At 38.1% G+C, this 16834-nt stretch overlaps 2 protein-coding genes across 2 annotated transcripts; both read right to left on the bottom strand.

The window, feature by feature from the left end:
* Positions 1-108: 108 nt before the first annotated feature.
* LOC116207562 (pentatricopeptide repeat-containing protein At4g21705, mitochondrial) lies at positions 109-2485 on the bottom strand. Its single transcript, XM_031540559.1, is given in 3 exon segments — positions 109-890; positions 892-1823; positions 2114-2485. Coding segments are annotated over 3 exon segments (1521 nt in total). The 5' UTR covers positions 2390-2485; the 3' UTR covers positions 109-577.
* Positions 2486-7204: 4719 nt separating this feature from the next.
* Positions 7205-11057, bottom strand: LOC116208681 (E3 ubiquitin-protein ligase RMA1H1-like). The gene is made up of 2 exons (XM_031542222.1): positions 10852-11057; positions 7205-8261 (listed from the first exon to the last, which is right to left on the bottom strand). The coding sequence occupies exon 2, from the start codon at positions 8216-8218 to the stop codon at positions 7499-7501; it is 720 nt and encodes a 239-aa protein (XP_031398082.1). The 5' UTR covers positions 8219-8261; positions 10852-11057; the 3' UTR covers positions 7205-7498.
* Positions 11058-16834: the final 5777 nt, after the last annotated feature.

Here is a 16834-nt window from a genome sequence, read left to right as displayed (position 1 = left end):
AATCGTAACTAGCAAAATGTTCACAATGTCATTTGAGTTTGAGATGTTTAAGACGTGGATGTTACAAGTTTTTGGGTTTATGGATCGGGTAGGGGAAATCAGAGTATGGATAATAAAACAGTGTGGCTGTCTATTCGATGAAAGTCGAATTTGAAATCTCTTTGTGAACATTAAATTCTGGTGGACCAGCTGAGGTTGGCCTGAGTTAAGATTTCTCGAATTGGACCAAAATTCAGACTCGAACATCAAAGCCACTTCAACAATTGGCCTGGCCTAAGATAATTAGATCGGCTCCATCCTCAGCCCTCCGTCACATGATCAGGTCTGGCTGGGTCGCACAGAATCACAAAAGTCAGTATTCCCAACTGTAATTTCACGTTCGAGGCATGGCTCAGGACAACCAGAGCCAAACAGATTCTTGTTTTACGGACAAAATCTTCTGAGCAATGCACCACAATCTCGAACATGATCGTACAATAGTAAAAACCTGGTGCAGAAATAACTGGGCCAATGGTACTGTTAGGTCTGGTTTCGATCAGTTGGAACTTGGAAGCGTATCCATACTCGGATGATCAATTCACTCTGGCCCCAGAGACAAGATCTGTCTGGTCTCATCATCTTCATCTATCCCATCAGCTCTCATTCTCTCCAAGAGACTCCTCACTTCCTTGCCATTTCTCACACCAGCCTTTATCAGTGCATGATAATTCTCTCTATCCACACCGACAACAGGCCTCAGTGAACCCACATAAGCCTCCACGTCTTCAAAGCTCCCGTTATCACCAAGCCAATCTAATATAGCCCTAACGACCTTTGGGTCGGGCTTCCACTGCTTAACCCTCGCCATCTGTTGGCAAAGAGATAAGCCAACCTTCATGCTCTCAACTGCTCTCCATATTCCCCTTGTCCAAGCATCCTGAAGCCAATCTAGTCCAGCTATCAGGGCTAGTATACTTTCCATTATCCATAAATTCTTGGAGCAGTGATTCAGCCTTCTCATGCAAACCTTTCTCGATATACCCCAAAATGACAGTATTGGGGACTCGAATATCATAATTGTTGCCGGAAGATTCCCACTCCTTAAGTATTTTCTCGGCTTCTTCAAGCTCACTGATCCTCACGAGGGATTTTAATACGGTGATATAATCTCGGTTTATGCACCTCTTGCAAACTTCTTTCTCCAGAGACCAGAGTCTCAATACCTCCGACTTGTTCCCTAGGCCGGCATGGAGCGTAATCAGATGGTTATAGCCTAAGCCCTCTTTCTTATCCAACCTGTCCTCGGCCCTCTTCAGGGCATTGAGAGCCTTCTTGGTGAGACCCGCTCTGATGTAGAAATTTGCAGCGACTGCATAAGTATTCCAGTCCACTGCGATATGGGGCTGGGTCTCCATCTCTTTTAGGATCTTATCCAGTCCTTCAATATCAGATCTTGCACCGTAGGAGTTTATGCAAATCCTGTAACTGAAGTTATCGGGGTAAAGGCCACTCTCCTTCATCTCAGCTAACACACCCGGCACCTTCTCGTGCTGGCCCGTATTTGTATACAAGCACATGATGTCGTTGTACGTGAGAGCAGAAGAAGCTAAGCCCATCTCCTTCATCTTCTGGAGATGAGAGAGGGACTTGTCTATCTGGAGCTGTCGAGTGTAACAATTCAACAGCGCACCGTAAGTCTTCTCGGTCTTATCGTCATCCTTCAAGTTACCAAAGTATTTCTCGGCAGAAACAAATCCATGAACTCGTCCGATTAAATCCAACTGCACTGCGTGTTCGGTTGTGGTGAATGCAAAAGGCCCCTTCTTCTGCATCCACTGCGAAACCTGAAAACCACGTCCATTACGAGTCTGTTATGATCCAATAGAATCAGTCTGATCGACAGAACAGCTTTTGAAGGTTTCCGTTTTCCACATTGCACCAACAATCCAATCAATAGAAAAAGACAAGCTCGATGTGCTCTTCATCAATCAATACTGTCAGCAATCCCAAACAAAAGCACCTCTTAGCCCAAAATCACGAACAAATCATGACAATTTCTCTCGGAAACGGCTAATTTTCTGAGCAACCGAACGATTCCGATCAGAACGAAATGGAAAGGAAGGAAATCCCTAACCTCAAGGGCTTGATTGTACCGTTTTCGCTTGCGGAGATCCTTGATAATGCGTTGCAGCTCAGCGAACCGGACCTTGTTCCCCGCCCGGACCCAGTCCTCGAGCTCAGGGGTCACGCTGGTGCTAGGGCTCCCGAGAGGGCTGATCTTCGAGTACAGCGTGGGCTTGCGGGTCCTGCTGGTGTAGTACCCTCTGCAAGCCAATGGAGCTCCTTCAGTTAGGGTTCTACAGAAACGAGTGAGGTTCCGATTGAAGGCAGAGAGCAATCTAGGGTTCATCTCGGCGGCGCCGGAGATTCTCCGAGCGGAGTTGGCAGTTCGGCCGGAGGAGAAGGGGTGGTGGTGGAACCGTGGAAGTGGAGGTTCGTTTTAAAATTTTTGTAAATTATATCAAGGTACCTGAACATTTTGAAAGACAGACCCCTTTATTTGTTTATTTTTTATTAGTGCCTTTACTTTCAAAACGTTACAAATCAGTCCCTACGAGCGCAAATCAACCTTATTAACTTTACACATTCTTTGTGTTTATTAGTGTTTGTCAAGATAGAATGAGGTAGAGAGGGCAAGATAGGAGAGAGAGCCTTCTCATCGTTAATTTGGTTCAATCAGTAGTCGAATTCATTTCTATTAGATTTTTTTTTTGCATTGATGTAGAGGCTAATTCTAAAAAAAAATCATTAACTTCGAAATCCTCACAGCAAAACCCGAGACTCGTTTGTGATATATCGAGTTGAGGAGAGGAGAGGATACGAAAGGGGAGGGAGGAGAGGAGAGGGATAGGAAGGAGAATGATATTTTTGTTTGGGAGATTTTAACAAGTGAGAGGGGAGGAAAGGAGAGAAAAGAATACAAATATGTAATTATCGAACAATTATATTCTTATAAATTGTAAATTACAAATATTAATTCATAATTTGATGATAATATCAAAAGGCCACTTCACATCCAAAAATTAGGTGGTTACTTTATTTATTGCTTCCATCATTCTTTTCCTAATTTTGCAAATATATGTTATATTTTCCTATTATTTCTAAAAAAAATATAAAAACAGCTTTTACAATAAAACTAAAATGAGCAACCTGCTTCATGTATTAAAGGCATGCATTATTTCTGTGACAAATGTTCATGTCACCTGGTGTAAAATTGGCCAAAAGGGCACCTGTGGTAATTGGTTTAATAAAAATTACTACAAAGAAAATGTGAACAAATAAATAAAATGCTACTAAAAAAGATCCAAACTCTTGTTAACCTTAAAAGAAAAAAAGGAAAAAAAGAAAGCTCATACTTCAATTCGGAAGGGAACTACGCAAAAAAAAAAAAAAAACTTAGAAGGGGGCATAATAGACAAATTGCACTCTTTTATCTGTTATCATTCTGTTCCCCCAAATTGGAGGGTTAACAAACCCTACATTACTCTCCTTCTCCCTTTATCTTCCTCTTCCTCCAAAAATTAAACTCCCAAACAAGATTTTCACTCTCCCTCCCTTCCCCTCTCCCAAGCACACTGTAAGATAAGGTTCGATAACTTGGATGATTCATTACGATTGTCTTAATATTACATGTTTCTTTAAATCATGAAATCTTATCATGCGACAAATAATGACGATGACCAATAGTCAAGTTCGGCTTACAATAGAATCGACGTATCAAAACCTTATCTAAAACATGTCATCCATATCATAAAAACATACTACATATGCTCCTAGAAACACCTCTACATGGGAAGCGTCAACAATCATATTACTTATAAAAAGTACAATAATAATTATATTCATTTAATCTCTCTAGCATATTTATGTATAAGTTAGTAGATATTTAATATTCTACTCTTATTTATTATGGGAAGTCAAGTTTATATTTATATAAAATATATCTATATATATATATATGTATCTATAAATAGAAGAGGGCAAGTTTGAGTGAATTATTAAGAAGCCTCGTTATCCCTATAAAAAAACTATGATAATTTTGAATAAAAGCAACATATTAATAATTAATTAGTTAATATTAAAAGAAAAAATTGTCCACTATCAATCCCCCTCCCCCCAATTTCCATTTTCAATCCCTTCTTTTCTTTTTTTTTACTCCAAAGTCAATGAATGTCCATTAATGACAAAAAAAAGTACAAGGGAAAAATATCCAAGAGCGTACATTATAGAGCTTAAAAAATAAAAGATCTACCTAGATTACTACAAATGAAAATACAAATGACTGAAACACATCAAATAATCATATATATAATTGTAGACAATTAGGTCAAGCGCAGCATGACGGTCAAGTCAGATGCGGCATAACAGAACGGGTCGGGCGCAACATGATAGATTGGATCGGGTCATGCTGGGGCATGACTGATTAAGGGCGACTGGCTTGACATGTCAGATCGAGGGCGATTGGCTTAGCGTGACAGAACGGGGCGGGCTAGCCTAATCTGGTTTGACGAGTCCTCTACTGGTCCTCGCTGACGACCCAAGAAATGAAGTCTGTCTCCCTCTTCATAGCAGGTTTGATCGGAGATGTAGAAGGCTTGACCTCAGTGGGGAGCGAGAGGTTGCTCCATTGAGGGACACCTCTACGCACCACTGGAAATGGATAGGAGGAGTGTTGCTACGACCTTTGGGACGCCATCTAACACAGCCCCTGACTTAGATATGAAGCGGAGATGTCCGAGAAAACTGTGAGCCCTAGGGACCATTGGCGGTGAACAGTGTGATAGATTGGAGCTGCCACCTAGATCGAAATGAAGAAGAAGCCCACTGGGAACATCGTGAGCCACCGTCGAGACACACAGCCGAGACTCACTGCCGAGACCCACAACCAAGACCCATCGCATTGTTGAAACATAGGAGCATTGCGACCCTTGCCATGGAAGAACACCATGTATGGCGCCGTAGCCTGCACCGTGCTAAGAGGGAAAGATTATGGGGCGATAGCGGTAAGGACTCCACACCTGCGACCACTTCCCTAAGCGAGGTCACCGACAATCTTTGGGTCCACCGCCAACCTTGTCGGGGCAGTAGTGGTTGGCGTCGAGCCCCCGCTGGCCCTCTCCTTCTTCAACCTACCTAAGCCAAAAAAAAAAAATTGAATAGCAGATTTTGAAAATTTTATAGAAATCGGGGGGCAATTCTGTCTTTTCATAAATAATCATATTCTAATCCATCGTTAACACACCCTTTCCTTGGGATTAGGTGCTTAATACTTCTATCCAGATATATCATAATATCAATCCTTATTCGGTCGGCACCAAACATAGGATTAGGATTTTAGAAATCTCATTTGGCCTACCAAATATAGCCCCAATCATGTGATCGAAAGAACATTTTATCCTTATTCAATTCAGTATATTAAAACAAATTTTTATTATGAGAATTTCAACGTTAGTAATTTTTTTTTTGAATTAACATCTACGCCAAGGTAAAAGGCCTCTAACTATAATACATATGAGATTCGATGACTGATCAAACCAAACTAACGACAAAAAGGGTCTCTCTCTTCTTGTGCTCGACCTTCTCTACCTCATTCTATCTTGATACCAGTTTGGTTTTGCAATTAAGTTTTTCATGTAAGTTAATAAGGTTAGTTCGTCCTCATAGGGGCTGATATGTGGCTTTCTGAAAGTAAAAGGATTAAGTGTGAAATCTAAAATATAAAGGGGTGCAGCTTTCAAAAAGTTCAAGTACCCTGATTTAATTTACAAAAGTATTGAAAGCCCACGCAACCCTCCACGTCCTCTCCTCCGCCCAAACTGCCAACTCCAATCGGAGAATCTCTGGCTCCGATGAGATGATTGCTAGATTGCTCTTTGCCTTCAATCGTACCCTAACCTAACTGAAGGAGCTCTATTGTCTTACAAAATGAACATCAACAGCCGGACCAGCAAGCCCTACGGTCTTTTTGACGGAGGACCAAATTGTCCAATGAAATTGGAGGACCATTTTAGCGATAAAGATCTTTTCAAGAATAAATTGTCGATAAACTAATCTTTCAAGAATCAAATCGATAATTTAATTTAATATTTCTTAGAATCAGCATGTAGTGCGGATTGAGCACTAGTTTTCAACAAATATATATATATATATATATATATATATATTATACAGTAAAGTTTATACAGCGGTACACGTGATATTACACATACTCCTAAAAGTTTTATGGAACGCAAATTATCAAAACAACGTTATTCTGAAAAAAAAGAAAAGAAAAATATAATTAAAAAGGGTCATAATTTAAGTAAAAAATTGCATAAGAAATATACTATTTTTAGAAATTAGAATAACCTCTTGCATTTCAGAACTCATCCCAAGTTATAATTTTTCTCCTAACACAAGTGAAATTTCAAAATTTAATATAGTTAGTACTTTCTCTTAAGTCTTAATTTTTTTTTTAGGAAAATCATCGGGGACATCCTCAACGTCTCAGCTAATAAATTAATCTCATCTAATAGATTGAATATACTCATGATCTTACCGAGTTAAGACTTGAGGAGAAATGAGTAGATACACTTGCTTGCAGGATTAATCCAAATTTCGTAGTTAATCAAATGTCAATATTTTGTACGAGAATTGAGTTGCTGTGGTTTCGTGGTTATTGCATTAGTCGTATGCACTAAAGGTCCCCAGTTCGATCCTGGATGGCAACACATTTATTCATTGTTCTTTACGTAATTATATTATTACATTTTGCATTTATTTGTTCATCATTAATAACCTTTTATTTCCACTTAAAACTGACATTTTTCTTTTTCAACCCAAAATTCACTAATCACTTCTACACTAAAACTTCATTCTCAAGCGTGCTCGTATTTCGTCTTCGTCAATTTGCTGTTAAGGTTTAGATCGACAGAACTGAAACGGTGAGAATATTTTACGAATAAATCTTGTTATAATCGACTGAAGTATTAAGTTTCGGTTGATCTGGCTACAATCAAAATAATAATAAAAACATCTGTTGGTTTGGTGGATTTCAACTCATTCTCAGCAGTCTTCACTTATTTGTTATTTCCCTCCACCTCTCTGTGTCATGAATCATGAACCAACAAAACTATTGTTTTTCGAATAGATCAGATAACATCCATGACCACATCACTTCCCACAATAAGCTCGATAAACCAATCCATTTTCTTTCCGCGGTCTATACAGATAACCCATATTACGGATTCGAATCAAGTTGCCTTAAAATGGACGGATCGCAATACAACTCCATTATATAAGCACGACAGCTCTAACAACAGCATCTCTTCTAACAGAGTCCTATCCAGTCTACCGATATTAATAATAAAAGAGGATAAGAGAACATTAATCTTTACAAAGTGTACAAAATGTGTTTCTTCTTTTTTTTTGTTTTTTGTTTCTCATAGCAGAGGGGTGGAAACAAAACAATCTTCACCGCTCAGAACACAATGAGGCACAGTAGGAAGCAACAGAAGAGGAAGATGGAGATTCTGTTTAGAGACTTATCTGCCTGCATCTCCTGCCTCCTCAGCCTTGGGCTGCTCCCCGCCACAAAGTGGTAGGAATTGGGGTACCCGTATGGCCCCTCTGAGTTCCCAAAAACCCGGGCATAGAACATCTCCCCAAACATCCCCACCATTGAGTGGTGGAACCCTGCTGACCCAAAATTAAGCAGAGCCGATGACGGTGGAGAAGTGTAGGACTCGTCCTCATAGGATGTGAAGGGATTGAGATTGTAGTGGGAGTTCTGGTATGGATTGCGGTAGGGGAGCTGTTGGCCTGCTTGGGAGGTAGGAGATGTCAGGGCCCGGGCAGGCTGGCCCGCAGGTCTTGGAGGTATTGTCATCCCTTTGAGCTCGGGTTCTGGGGAGGCCTGCCCCCGACCATACAGGGGAACCATGGCCTCATGGGAGATCTCGGCCTTGCAAACGGGGCACTGGAGATGCTCGTCGGAGGCAAGAGATGAGCCCTGTACGTGGAGCCATTTATATATGCAGGGCCAGCAATAAAGGTGGCCGCAAAGCGTGACTACTGGCTCATGGGCAAAGTCGAGGCAGATATTGCAGTCAAAGCATCCACTGGCATTTCCTGTTCCCGACTCGATTGGTGCTGATTGAGTTGATTTCCATCCCTGAGCAAAGTACTGCTCGAAAGCCATATACCAGCTCTTGGAAATTGTCTTGGCCTCCTTAGTTTCGGATCTGTGAAGGAAACAATGAGCGAAAACAATTTAGAGCCTAGATAAAAAATCTAAAATATCAGAAGATAAGCTGATGAAAGCTGCTCAAATTCAAAATGCCGATAAAGCTATTTATTGTGGATGATGTTCATCGAAAGAAGACAGAATATTATGCTTAATGATGTGATAATAGTAAGTCAGAACCAACCAAAGTAACAACCAAGTAGAATCAAAAGCAACAACCAGATAAGGCCCCACTATTTGACTAAGATCAATCACGGGAGAACCGAATATGTAGCACCTTTATAGAATTTATGAAAAACAATAAAGAAAGCAGATATAAATAATAATTTTAAAAAATTATGTACCTAAGCAACTCATGATTCATGTGGTCCTAGTAGAGCAACTTTTGTCTTCTTGCATTCTTTTAGGAGAATAAAAATTATGGTTTCACTATACTTTTCCCAAGAGAAAAAGGAACTTCCTGATGACCTTAAATGATAGAGAAAATGCTTTTCACCTTCCTACAAGGTTACTGTCAGCTTAGCAGCCATCTCTCTAACAGCATTTGAGGAGCCAAAACGGGAAAAAAAAATATAAATAAAATAAGATTCTTAGACAATCCATATATTGTAGATACTCTATATATTTAATCCTTCCCTCCAACAGAGTTAGTGGACAAAGCAAAAGCAAATCAAGAAAGTGGAGCATTTTACATTACAACGAAAGCGATACATAGCCCTCAAGAAAGACAGATGTTACTTGTATTTAGTGACTAATAATGCAGTGCCCACTGATATGATTCGAATCCTAAGATAGCTTCCATTCAATCCTCAATAATTCCAATTGAATGTGACTACTAGATGCTGAACAATTCCAAACCTGACTCTCTCTATCTCTCTCTCTCCCTATACACACACACACACACACACATATATGCATAAATATATTTATATATATATATCATTTGCTGTTACCACTACTGTAGCTTAAAAGTCATTTAGTATGTAGAATTAGAAGAGGCACCAGATCCAGCATGGTACTACAACAGGTTATTAAAAGAATGAGATGCAATTTGCAAAGGATCTTCAAGCTACTGAGCTCATGGCATCTTCAATATGCAAGTTGCTATGCAGTTTCAGGGGTTTATAGAGACATTTTCTCTCATTCCAGTATACTAAAAATTTAAGAAATTTGACTTTTGTTGTCATAGGTACAAAAAGTTGCAGCTTTGAAGACGAGCACAGATTTACCCCAGGTGATTTTACAAGAACCAAACAACTTATGCTGCTGCCAAGCTAGGACAAGAAGTCTAAAGATCTCTAATTTTCTGCATAAATTTTCTATTTTCCTTTCGTCAAATCAAGACTATATTATCAAAGTCACTTATCAACGAATGAAGATGGCACAAAACATTACTCAATATTCTCTTTAATTCCAGCTAATTATACAGAAATCCCTCTAACAGGATGTCAACTAAAGAGGTATAAACCTGCTAATAATCGAGGACAGGCAGCACCAAACAAGACAAGGAAATGAAGATTCCTGTTTTCAAATACTACATGTAATGGCCTTAAATTTTATGCTGTACCATCCCGGAAAGTAAAGTGCCTCTCCTTAAAAATAATGGCATATATGTATTATACTTGAATTAAGACTGAAATTTGCAACTTGTTCTTCGATGGGGGACCAACCCTTCAAAGCTAGACTAAAGAATCTAGCAATACTTTATTCCAGATCAAGGGAAATGGAAAAGGTATAACACCAAAAAAAGGAGATCCTTGTGTGGATTTTATTCTAAATCTAAAGCAACAGAAGAGATACGCGATAAAACAGATTTTAAAAAAATTGATTGATACGGGGCGACAAAGGAGAAGAATCAAATAAAGCAGTAAATAAGTTCCCACAAGAAAATGGAAGCCATGAATTAGGTCTAGCTCTGCCCCTTTACAAAAATCTCTAAACTATGTGTCTCCGAATGCCAAGTAGCAAAGTCTTTGTTCCAGAAATCATTAACAAAATAAATATGGAGACTACGGTATGGAAAAATTCCGGCAACCCAGTGGCATAACAGGATCACACGAAATTTTTGTCACTAAAATTTCCACAGCTGTCCCTAAGCTTTCATAGAATTTTCCAAATTTCAACCCCTCTTTCCCCCAAAAAGAAAATCTTCCTGATCTCTAGGCGCCCCCGATTTCTCCCCCAAATTCAGTTCGCAATCCCTCATTCTTGTCAGGCCCCATCAAATTCACAACCATATGAATAAGCCATTAAAACCTTATCAATTTTCTCTATATCCATTTCATCAATTAATATTGCCTCAACACCAATCTCTTGTTCTAAATTTCTAATTTATAGCTATCAGCATCGGCTCATGATATCGATAACCTCCAATTCCTCTCAAAATTGGCAATTCAAACCCTGCCCCATCTCAAGACTTAACTTTGATTATCCATAGAAGAATCTTTCAAAATGCATAGGGGATAACACGGGATCTACGAACCCTCTTCTCTACCTCAACGATCACCTCTTCATCAGCGAAGAAAAGACAGGAAATCGGTCGAGGAAAAGAAAACACGGGAAGAAGACGGGGGGAATTGAGAACCTACCGACGGCGGAGGGGGAAGGGACGGCGACGGCTGGTGGAATTAAAGCGGGAAATCGTCTCGGAGAAACTGAGATTAATGACAGGGAGGAAGGCTCCAATGGCGACGTTGAGTTTGTTGAGAGATATCAACGGAGAGGGGAGGAAGGCGTTTAATGGAGAGAACGGCTGTGCGGCGTTCCCGACAAGAGCTTTATAGGCGAATCGCCCCCAACAGGATACAGTGGAATCGCCTTTTCTCTCTCTCCTCTTTTCCTTTTTCTTTTTCTCTTTTTTTTTTAATTTTAAATTTACAACTTTTTAAAAAGTTTTATTATAATTTTCTGGTAAACGGTAACGTTGAATTTAGTTCACCGATTAAATAGATTATTGGGTTGCATTAATTGGGTTGTTCTCACAAATTTGATTCTTTTGATAATGGGATTTTTACCCGAATGATCGATGGTTTATCCGTTTTGTCAAATTTATTATATGCTTAGAGTCTGATTTGCTTTAACAGTCTGAATCTCAGATTGAAATCCTACACAGAACCTCCATAGGGAAGGGCGTCTAGCCAGATCTTTTTTTGTCAGATATATCTCATAATTTACTTTTTGCATCAAATCTATCCCGACGTTATCTTTTTCGTCAACAATTAACGGTCGTGCTAACATGGCACGTGAAGCGATAGTGGACCACACCTGCCATGTGGGCACCACGTCAGCACGGTCGTTATTGTCAATGAAAAAGATAACGCCGTGATAGATTTGATGTAAAAAGTAAACCATGAGATATATTTGACAAAAAAACATAAGATATATTTGACAAAACGGGTAAATTATGGACCATTTGAGATAAATACCTCTTTTATAATCAATTTAGTCTTTTTATATATCAATTCGATCCCTCCATACAACAATTCAGTTTCTCTACACATTAATTTGGTCCCTCGTGGCTCAACAATATGGTCCCTCCATACATCGAATGCTCATCGATATGTTCATTATGGTTGTAATTCCATTAATAGTTCAAATATTGTTATTTTCAATTAATTCCTTCGGTCCATTTTTTGTTGAAAATTCTGGGAAGTCGTTCCTTACACGCACTATCATATACAGTACGCGGCCACTCGCATGGGAGATTGGGATAACTATTTTTGGTCACTCTGTGTTGAAAGATTTTTTACATAATCTATCAATTAATATGATTTGTGTGTCTCATTTAGGTCCAAGCACATATTTATGTGAAGAGTATACAAAAATCTGTAATATTATTCATATTCACCCTACAATATATAGCGTTATTAATCATTAATCAATAATTTGCATAAATTTGGAAGAAAAGTAATCAAAATATTTCTAGAATTAATATAAAGTGAATATATCCACGTGGTGCAAGTGCCATCGAATGGTTCCTTGATTAGGGCGGAAAAATTCATTATTAAAAAAAAGATTACGTTGAAGGAAGGAGGAATTTTTTAAACTTTGTGAAATAATAATTTTTTTTGGTTATAAGGAATACTCATGGGTCTAGTATATTAAAAATAAAATTATAATTGCTAGTAAACATAAACGAATAGTTCAACTTAATATTGAATTTGAAATCTCTTAGTTATCAGGTAAGGGTGCGAGTGCACCACAGCGTAACACTTTTTTTTTTACAAAATAATAATTTAATTAGACAAAACTAAATTTTGAGAAAGGAGGAACTTATGAAATTTTGCACGTCCTCTTCGGTCCATGTCGAGTTGCTTACGTTTAATTCAAGCAAATCAGTTTACTCAAAGAATTAATTCCTTTCCTTGTCTCTTTTTTTTCCCCCTCTTCCCTACTATTACGAAATTCGAAAAAAAAAATTACCCCACTTTTACGTCCCAAAGTACCCTTAAAAATATAAATATAATTATTGATAATATTCAGATTAATTAAAATTAAAATTATAGTTTTATTTGAACAATTATCTATTTTAATTATATTATCTCTCTTTCATTCTCCACTCTCTCTCCTTCCAACCATCCGTCTATCTTTTTATCGATTACCTCTTTTTTTTTCGATTTTTTCTTTTTAAGTCATATCTTGAGCTAACTTATTATAAAACTAGTTCACATGCGTCAATTTTACTGAAATATCATCTACTCATTCTATATAATTTTGAATAGAATCTATCAATGATGAACTTCACATTTTATACATAATAAATTATATATTTATATTTTTCTAAAAAATAATTATTAGAAACCAAAAAATCTAAAAAACATATGAAATAATGGCCGAAGAAGAAATGGGAGAGGAATGTGAATAAGAATTTTCGAGAATCGAAAAGAATTAATGGGAGAGTAACGAAAGGGTAAAGAGAGTAAAATATAATTTTATGGCATATGGAATAACTTTAATTGGATAGGTAGTTAGGTGTTAGCATATTCTCGCATGAAAAAACTTACGTGACAGTTTCTCCTTGGAAGATGGAAAGCTCTTATAAGAGTACTTCAAATTACATAATGACAATAATATACTTTAATGATAAGGAAATTTTATTTTCTTGGCCGTATACTTTCTATATTTTAATTTGTAATTCTCTTGTTTAAATTTAATCACCTTTAGTTGGTGCTATGTCAATTATTGTGTTCTATCAGAGCCATTTCATGAGGGAAACGGAAAAGGTTGTTTTAGGTTAATGTGCGGGTAAAATATTTTCTTGATTTTTATCTAAGAGACTTTATAAAATTAGATAATGACAATCGCTAGGCATGATATTGACAGTAAATTTAATCAGCAAGACGACAATTTAATGTAAATAAATTGGCAATCATTTTTTTATTAGATGTAACAGTTTTTCGCGTAGAATCACGCAATCCTACTTTCGGCAGACACGCTTAGCGGATCTCTTACGAGATTAGGGTTGTCATGCGTGCCAGAGTGCAATCTCAAGGATTGGTAGCGAAACCACCAGCCGACCTCACCATGCTAGAGCGTAGTGCCAGGCCCGAAAGTTCGTAGGTCTAGTCAACATCTAGGTTTAGGATAGATGTCGCGATAGAGAATAGACGATGACGATCAGACGGTTAAGCAGCTTGAGGATTTAGCCGCCAGGATTCTCCCCAAATATTAGTGAATGCTAACAATATGATGACGTTGAGAGATGGCTAGAAGCCGATCTTGAATCTAGTAACTCACGGTCGGGATTGGCTCGTGGGAGAGTTGTGTGCCTTCGCAACTGAATTAACCGGAAGTAGAATGGAGAGCTGGGTCCGACTAGATTAGCCGAAAAAGATGAGTTGAGACCGGAACCCTAGCTCATGGAAACCTCCTTGATCGGGAACCAAGTCGGGTATAAGGATATGCAGACGAATCAGCGAGATTGCCTCAGAAGGCTATTGCATAATAAGAAAATGGTGCATGAAAAGTAGATATGTAAGATGCGAGTGCAATAAAATAAGATAAAGGTACGTGGTGTAAAGCCATTTTGTAATTGATATTGGGGGTATTATAATAAAGAAACCCGACTTACATAGACTAAGCACGAGGGCCGTCCAAGACAACAAAAACTAGGAAATAAACGGCTAACCTAGGTAATTAGCTAAGCCAAGGACTATGTGAGAAATAATTCACTTATTCAGAAAAAAGTTATTGATCTAATATAGCAACGAAATATTAATAAATGGAAATCCACTAACAAGTGAATATCCTACGAAACAAGCTCCAAGAAATCGTCCATGTACGTCCATAACCTCTTTCCTTTGCTGCCTTGTATGTTCTCCACCTGATTTGGCATCTTCTAGTCAACCAAAATAGAATATATCTTTCTCCATTTATCCCGTTATGCAATCTCCTATTTCCTCCATGGATCCTTTGCACGTAAGGAAATGAAGGCCACCAAATATAGACGAAATATGGCTTTAGCCTGGAAATAATTCACAATTGCCACCCGCAATGCCAACCTTCATGTGACTGTCCAAGATAGTTGTTACCGCAGTTTTGGGTCGGGTTTCATAAATAATTCGATCATGGGCCACGTCCATGGAGTCTCGTGGGATTTATTCGATTCATTACACGTCATAAGCCCAACTTACCGCGAAGTGCAAAAAATTGGTGTAAACAAATAGCTAGAGATTTTATCGACATGTGGGGTCCTATTATTATTATTGTTGTTGTTGTATGGAACTTACTTTTATGGAATTTACTGAAATAGCTGTGAAGCTAAACACCAATTGTTCCTCTAATTGTATTTACCCACGATTACACATCATAATATGCCATGGCATGTCAAGAATCCTCGAAGCTCCACTTAAGATGGATCTTAATGTGTGTTTATTTACTCCAAGAGTTGAAATTAAAATTTCAATAATTAATTAGATTCAACTTGTAGTAAAGCAAATAAAAAATTGACTTAACCTAATGAGTTAGTAAAAAAAAGTGCTCAACGATTAAGTGATGAGAACTTATTTATTTTTCAGCTAATTCGCTCAGTCAAAATAGCACTTTTCAGTTATTTGGACTAATATCCTTTAATTTTTCGTAATTACCAATTGGTCTCATTTCGTACCAAAAAAAAAAAAGAAGAAAGAAAGAACAAGAGCCAATCGAGCTACGGGAGGGGCACTATTGTCGTTGGCCGATCATCAATAGTGTAGGCGAGCTCCCCAGCGACCTGTCTTTGGCGATGGTGGCTGGCAAAGAGCCACCACCACCAAAATACCCCGAGAAAGAGAGAAAGTGGGGGAGATTCAGTAACCACTGCACTTTTAATCTAGATATACCCCTCCTTCTCTCTCTCACGAAAAAGAGAGGGAGAGATTTCAGAGGTGGTGGCTCATCGACCATCCACCACTCTCACAGACGAAGTCGTTGGTGAGTAGAAAGCCCATCGGCCCACTCATTGGTGGGATGGTGGCCGTTCCATGAGCCACCATCACCCCCACCCTCCCTCTATGTTAGATCATGCTATGATCTCTCTATTTTTTTAATTTTTTAATTTTTTAGAAATTATAAAATACTAGGTCAAAATACAAATAAGCAAAATATTGGACTATCAAATAAATATACTATCAAAGAACTTTGATTTTTCTCTACTTATTTCACCAAACAATTTTTACTAAAACAATTAAGCACTTATTCAATTAATTGATTAAAATTACATCTCATAATTTTAAGTCCAAGCAAATACATACTTAGAACTGATGGAGGTTGATGAGCTTGTCTCAACCCAGACTAGATTTGCTTAACCTCGTGAAGTTCCTTTTTTCAAATAGTGTTACCTCAATCAGAATGAGATTATACTTTTTATTTTTAGTTACAAGGGAGCCGATAGGCTTAATATAATAAAATGGAAACTCTAATACCTAATAAAGAGACACGAGTCGTCTCACTGTGTATTAAATTTGGAACATTTTTATTACCAGGCAAGGGCGTGCATTACTGTACTACACCCTCTTTGATCAAATATATATACTTTAAAAATCATATCAGAATTATATTAGCAACAGTTTATTACTAACTTACCAGAAATTCCTTTCTTGATTCAGGGAAATTTATCTAGTATCGGGATAGAACCGGTCCAATTGAATACGGTCGACTAGAAATATAATATAGTCGACTGCACTTTGCTCCAGTCAATCATATTCATTTGGCAGTTGACTATGTTGAACTATAATTAGAGTGCGTCACATGCCGGGTGCTCGGCAAAATGGAGCACACAATAATTAATTGTTTAGTAAATAAGAAAAAGGTACATGTTATTTAATTTATTTTTTTGCTTTTGGTAATCCTATCCTCGGACTTTTCATGCATCAGATCGGAAGCCCTTCTAGAAGGCAGATAGTTGAATTTGAAAATGTTTGGACATATTGACATCATGTTGGTGCGCTGTTCTTCGGGAACAGAGAGAAACAACAAATCGCATCTGAACATAAATTAAATTATCAATTCGAGAAGGTATAGCTGATGATGCAATGTGCCGCATATTTTGGTAGCCATTTTCGGCATAAATCGACTATCATCCAGAGCTCGTGC

This window comes from Punica granatum, chromosome 5 (genome assembly GCF_007655135.1).
Source record: "Punica granatum isolate Tunisia-2019 chromosome 5, ASM765513v2, whole genome shotgun sequence".
NCBI classification, from domain to species: domain Eukaryota; kingdom Viridiplantae; phylum Streptophyta; class Magnoliopsida; order Myrtales; family Lythraceae; genus Punica; species Punica granatum.
The sequence above is the reverse complement of the archived record's forward strand: the minus strand, read 5'-3'. Positions and strand labels throughout refer to the sequence as shown.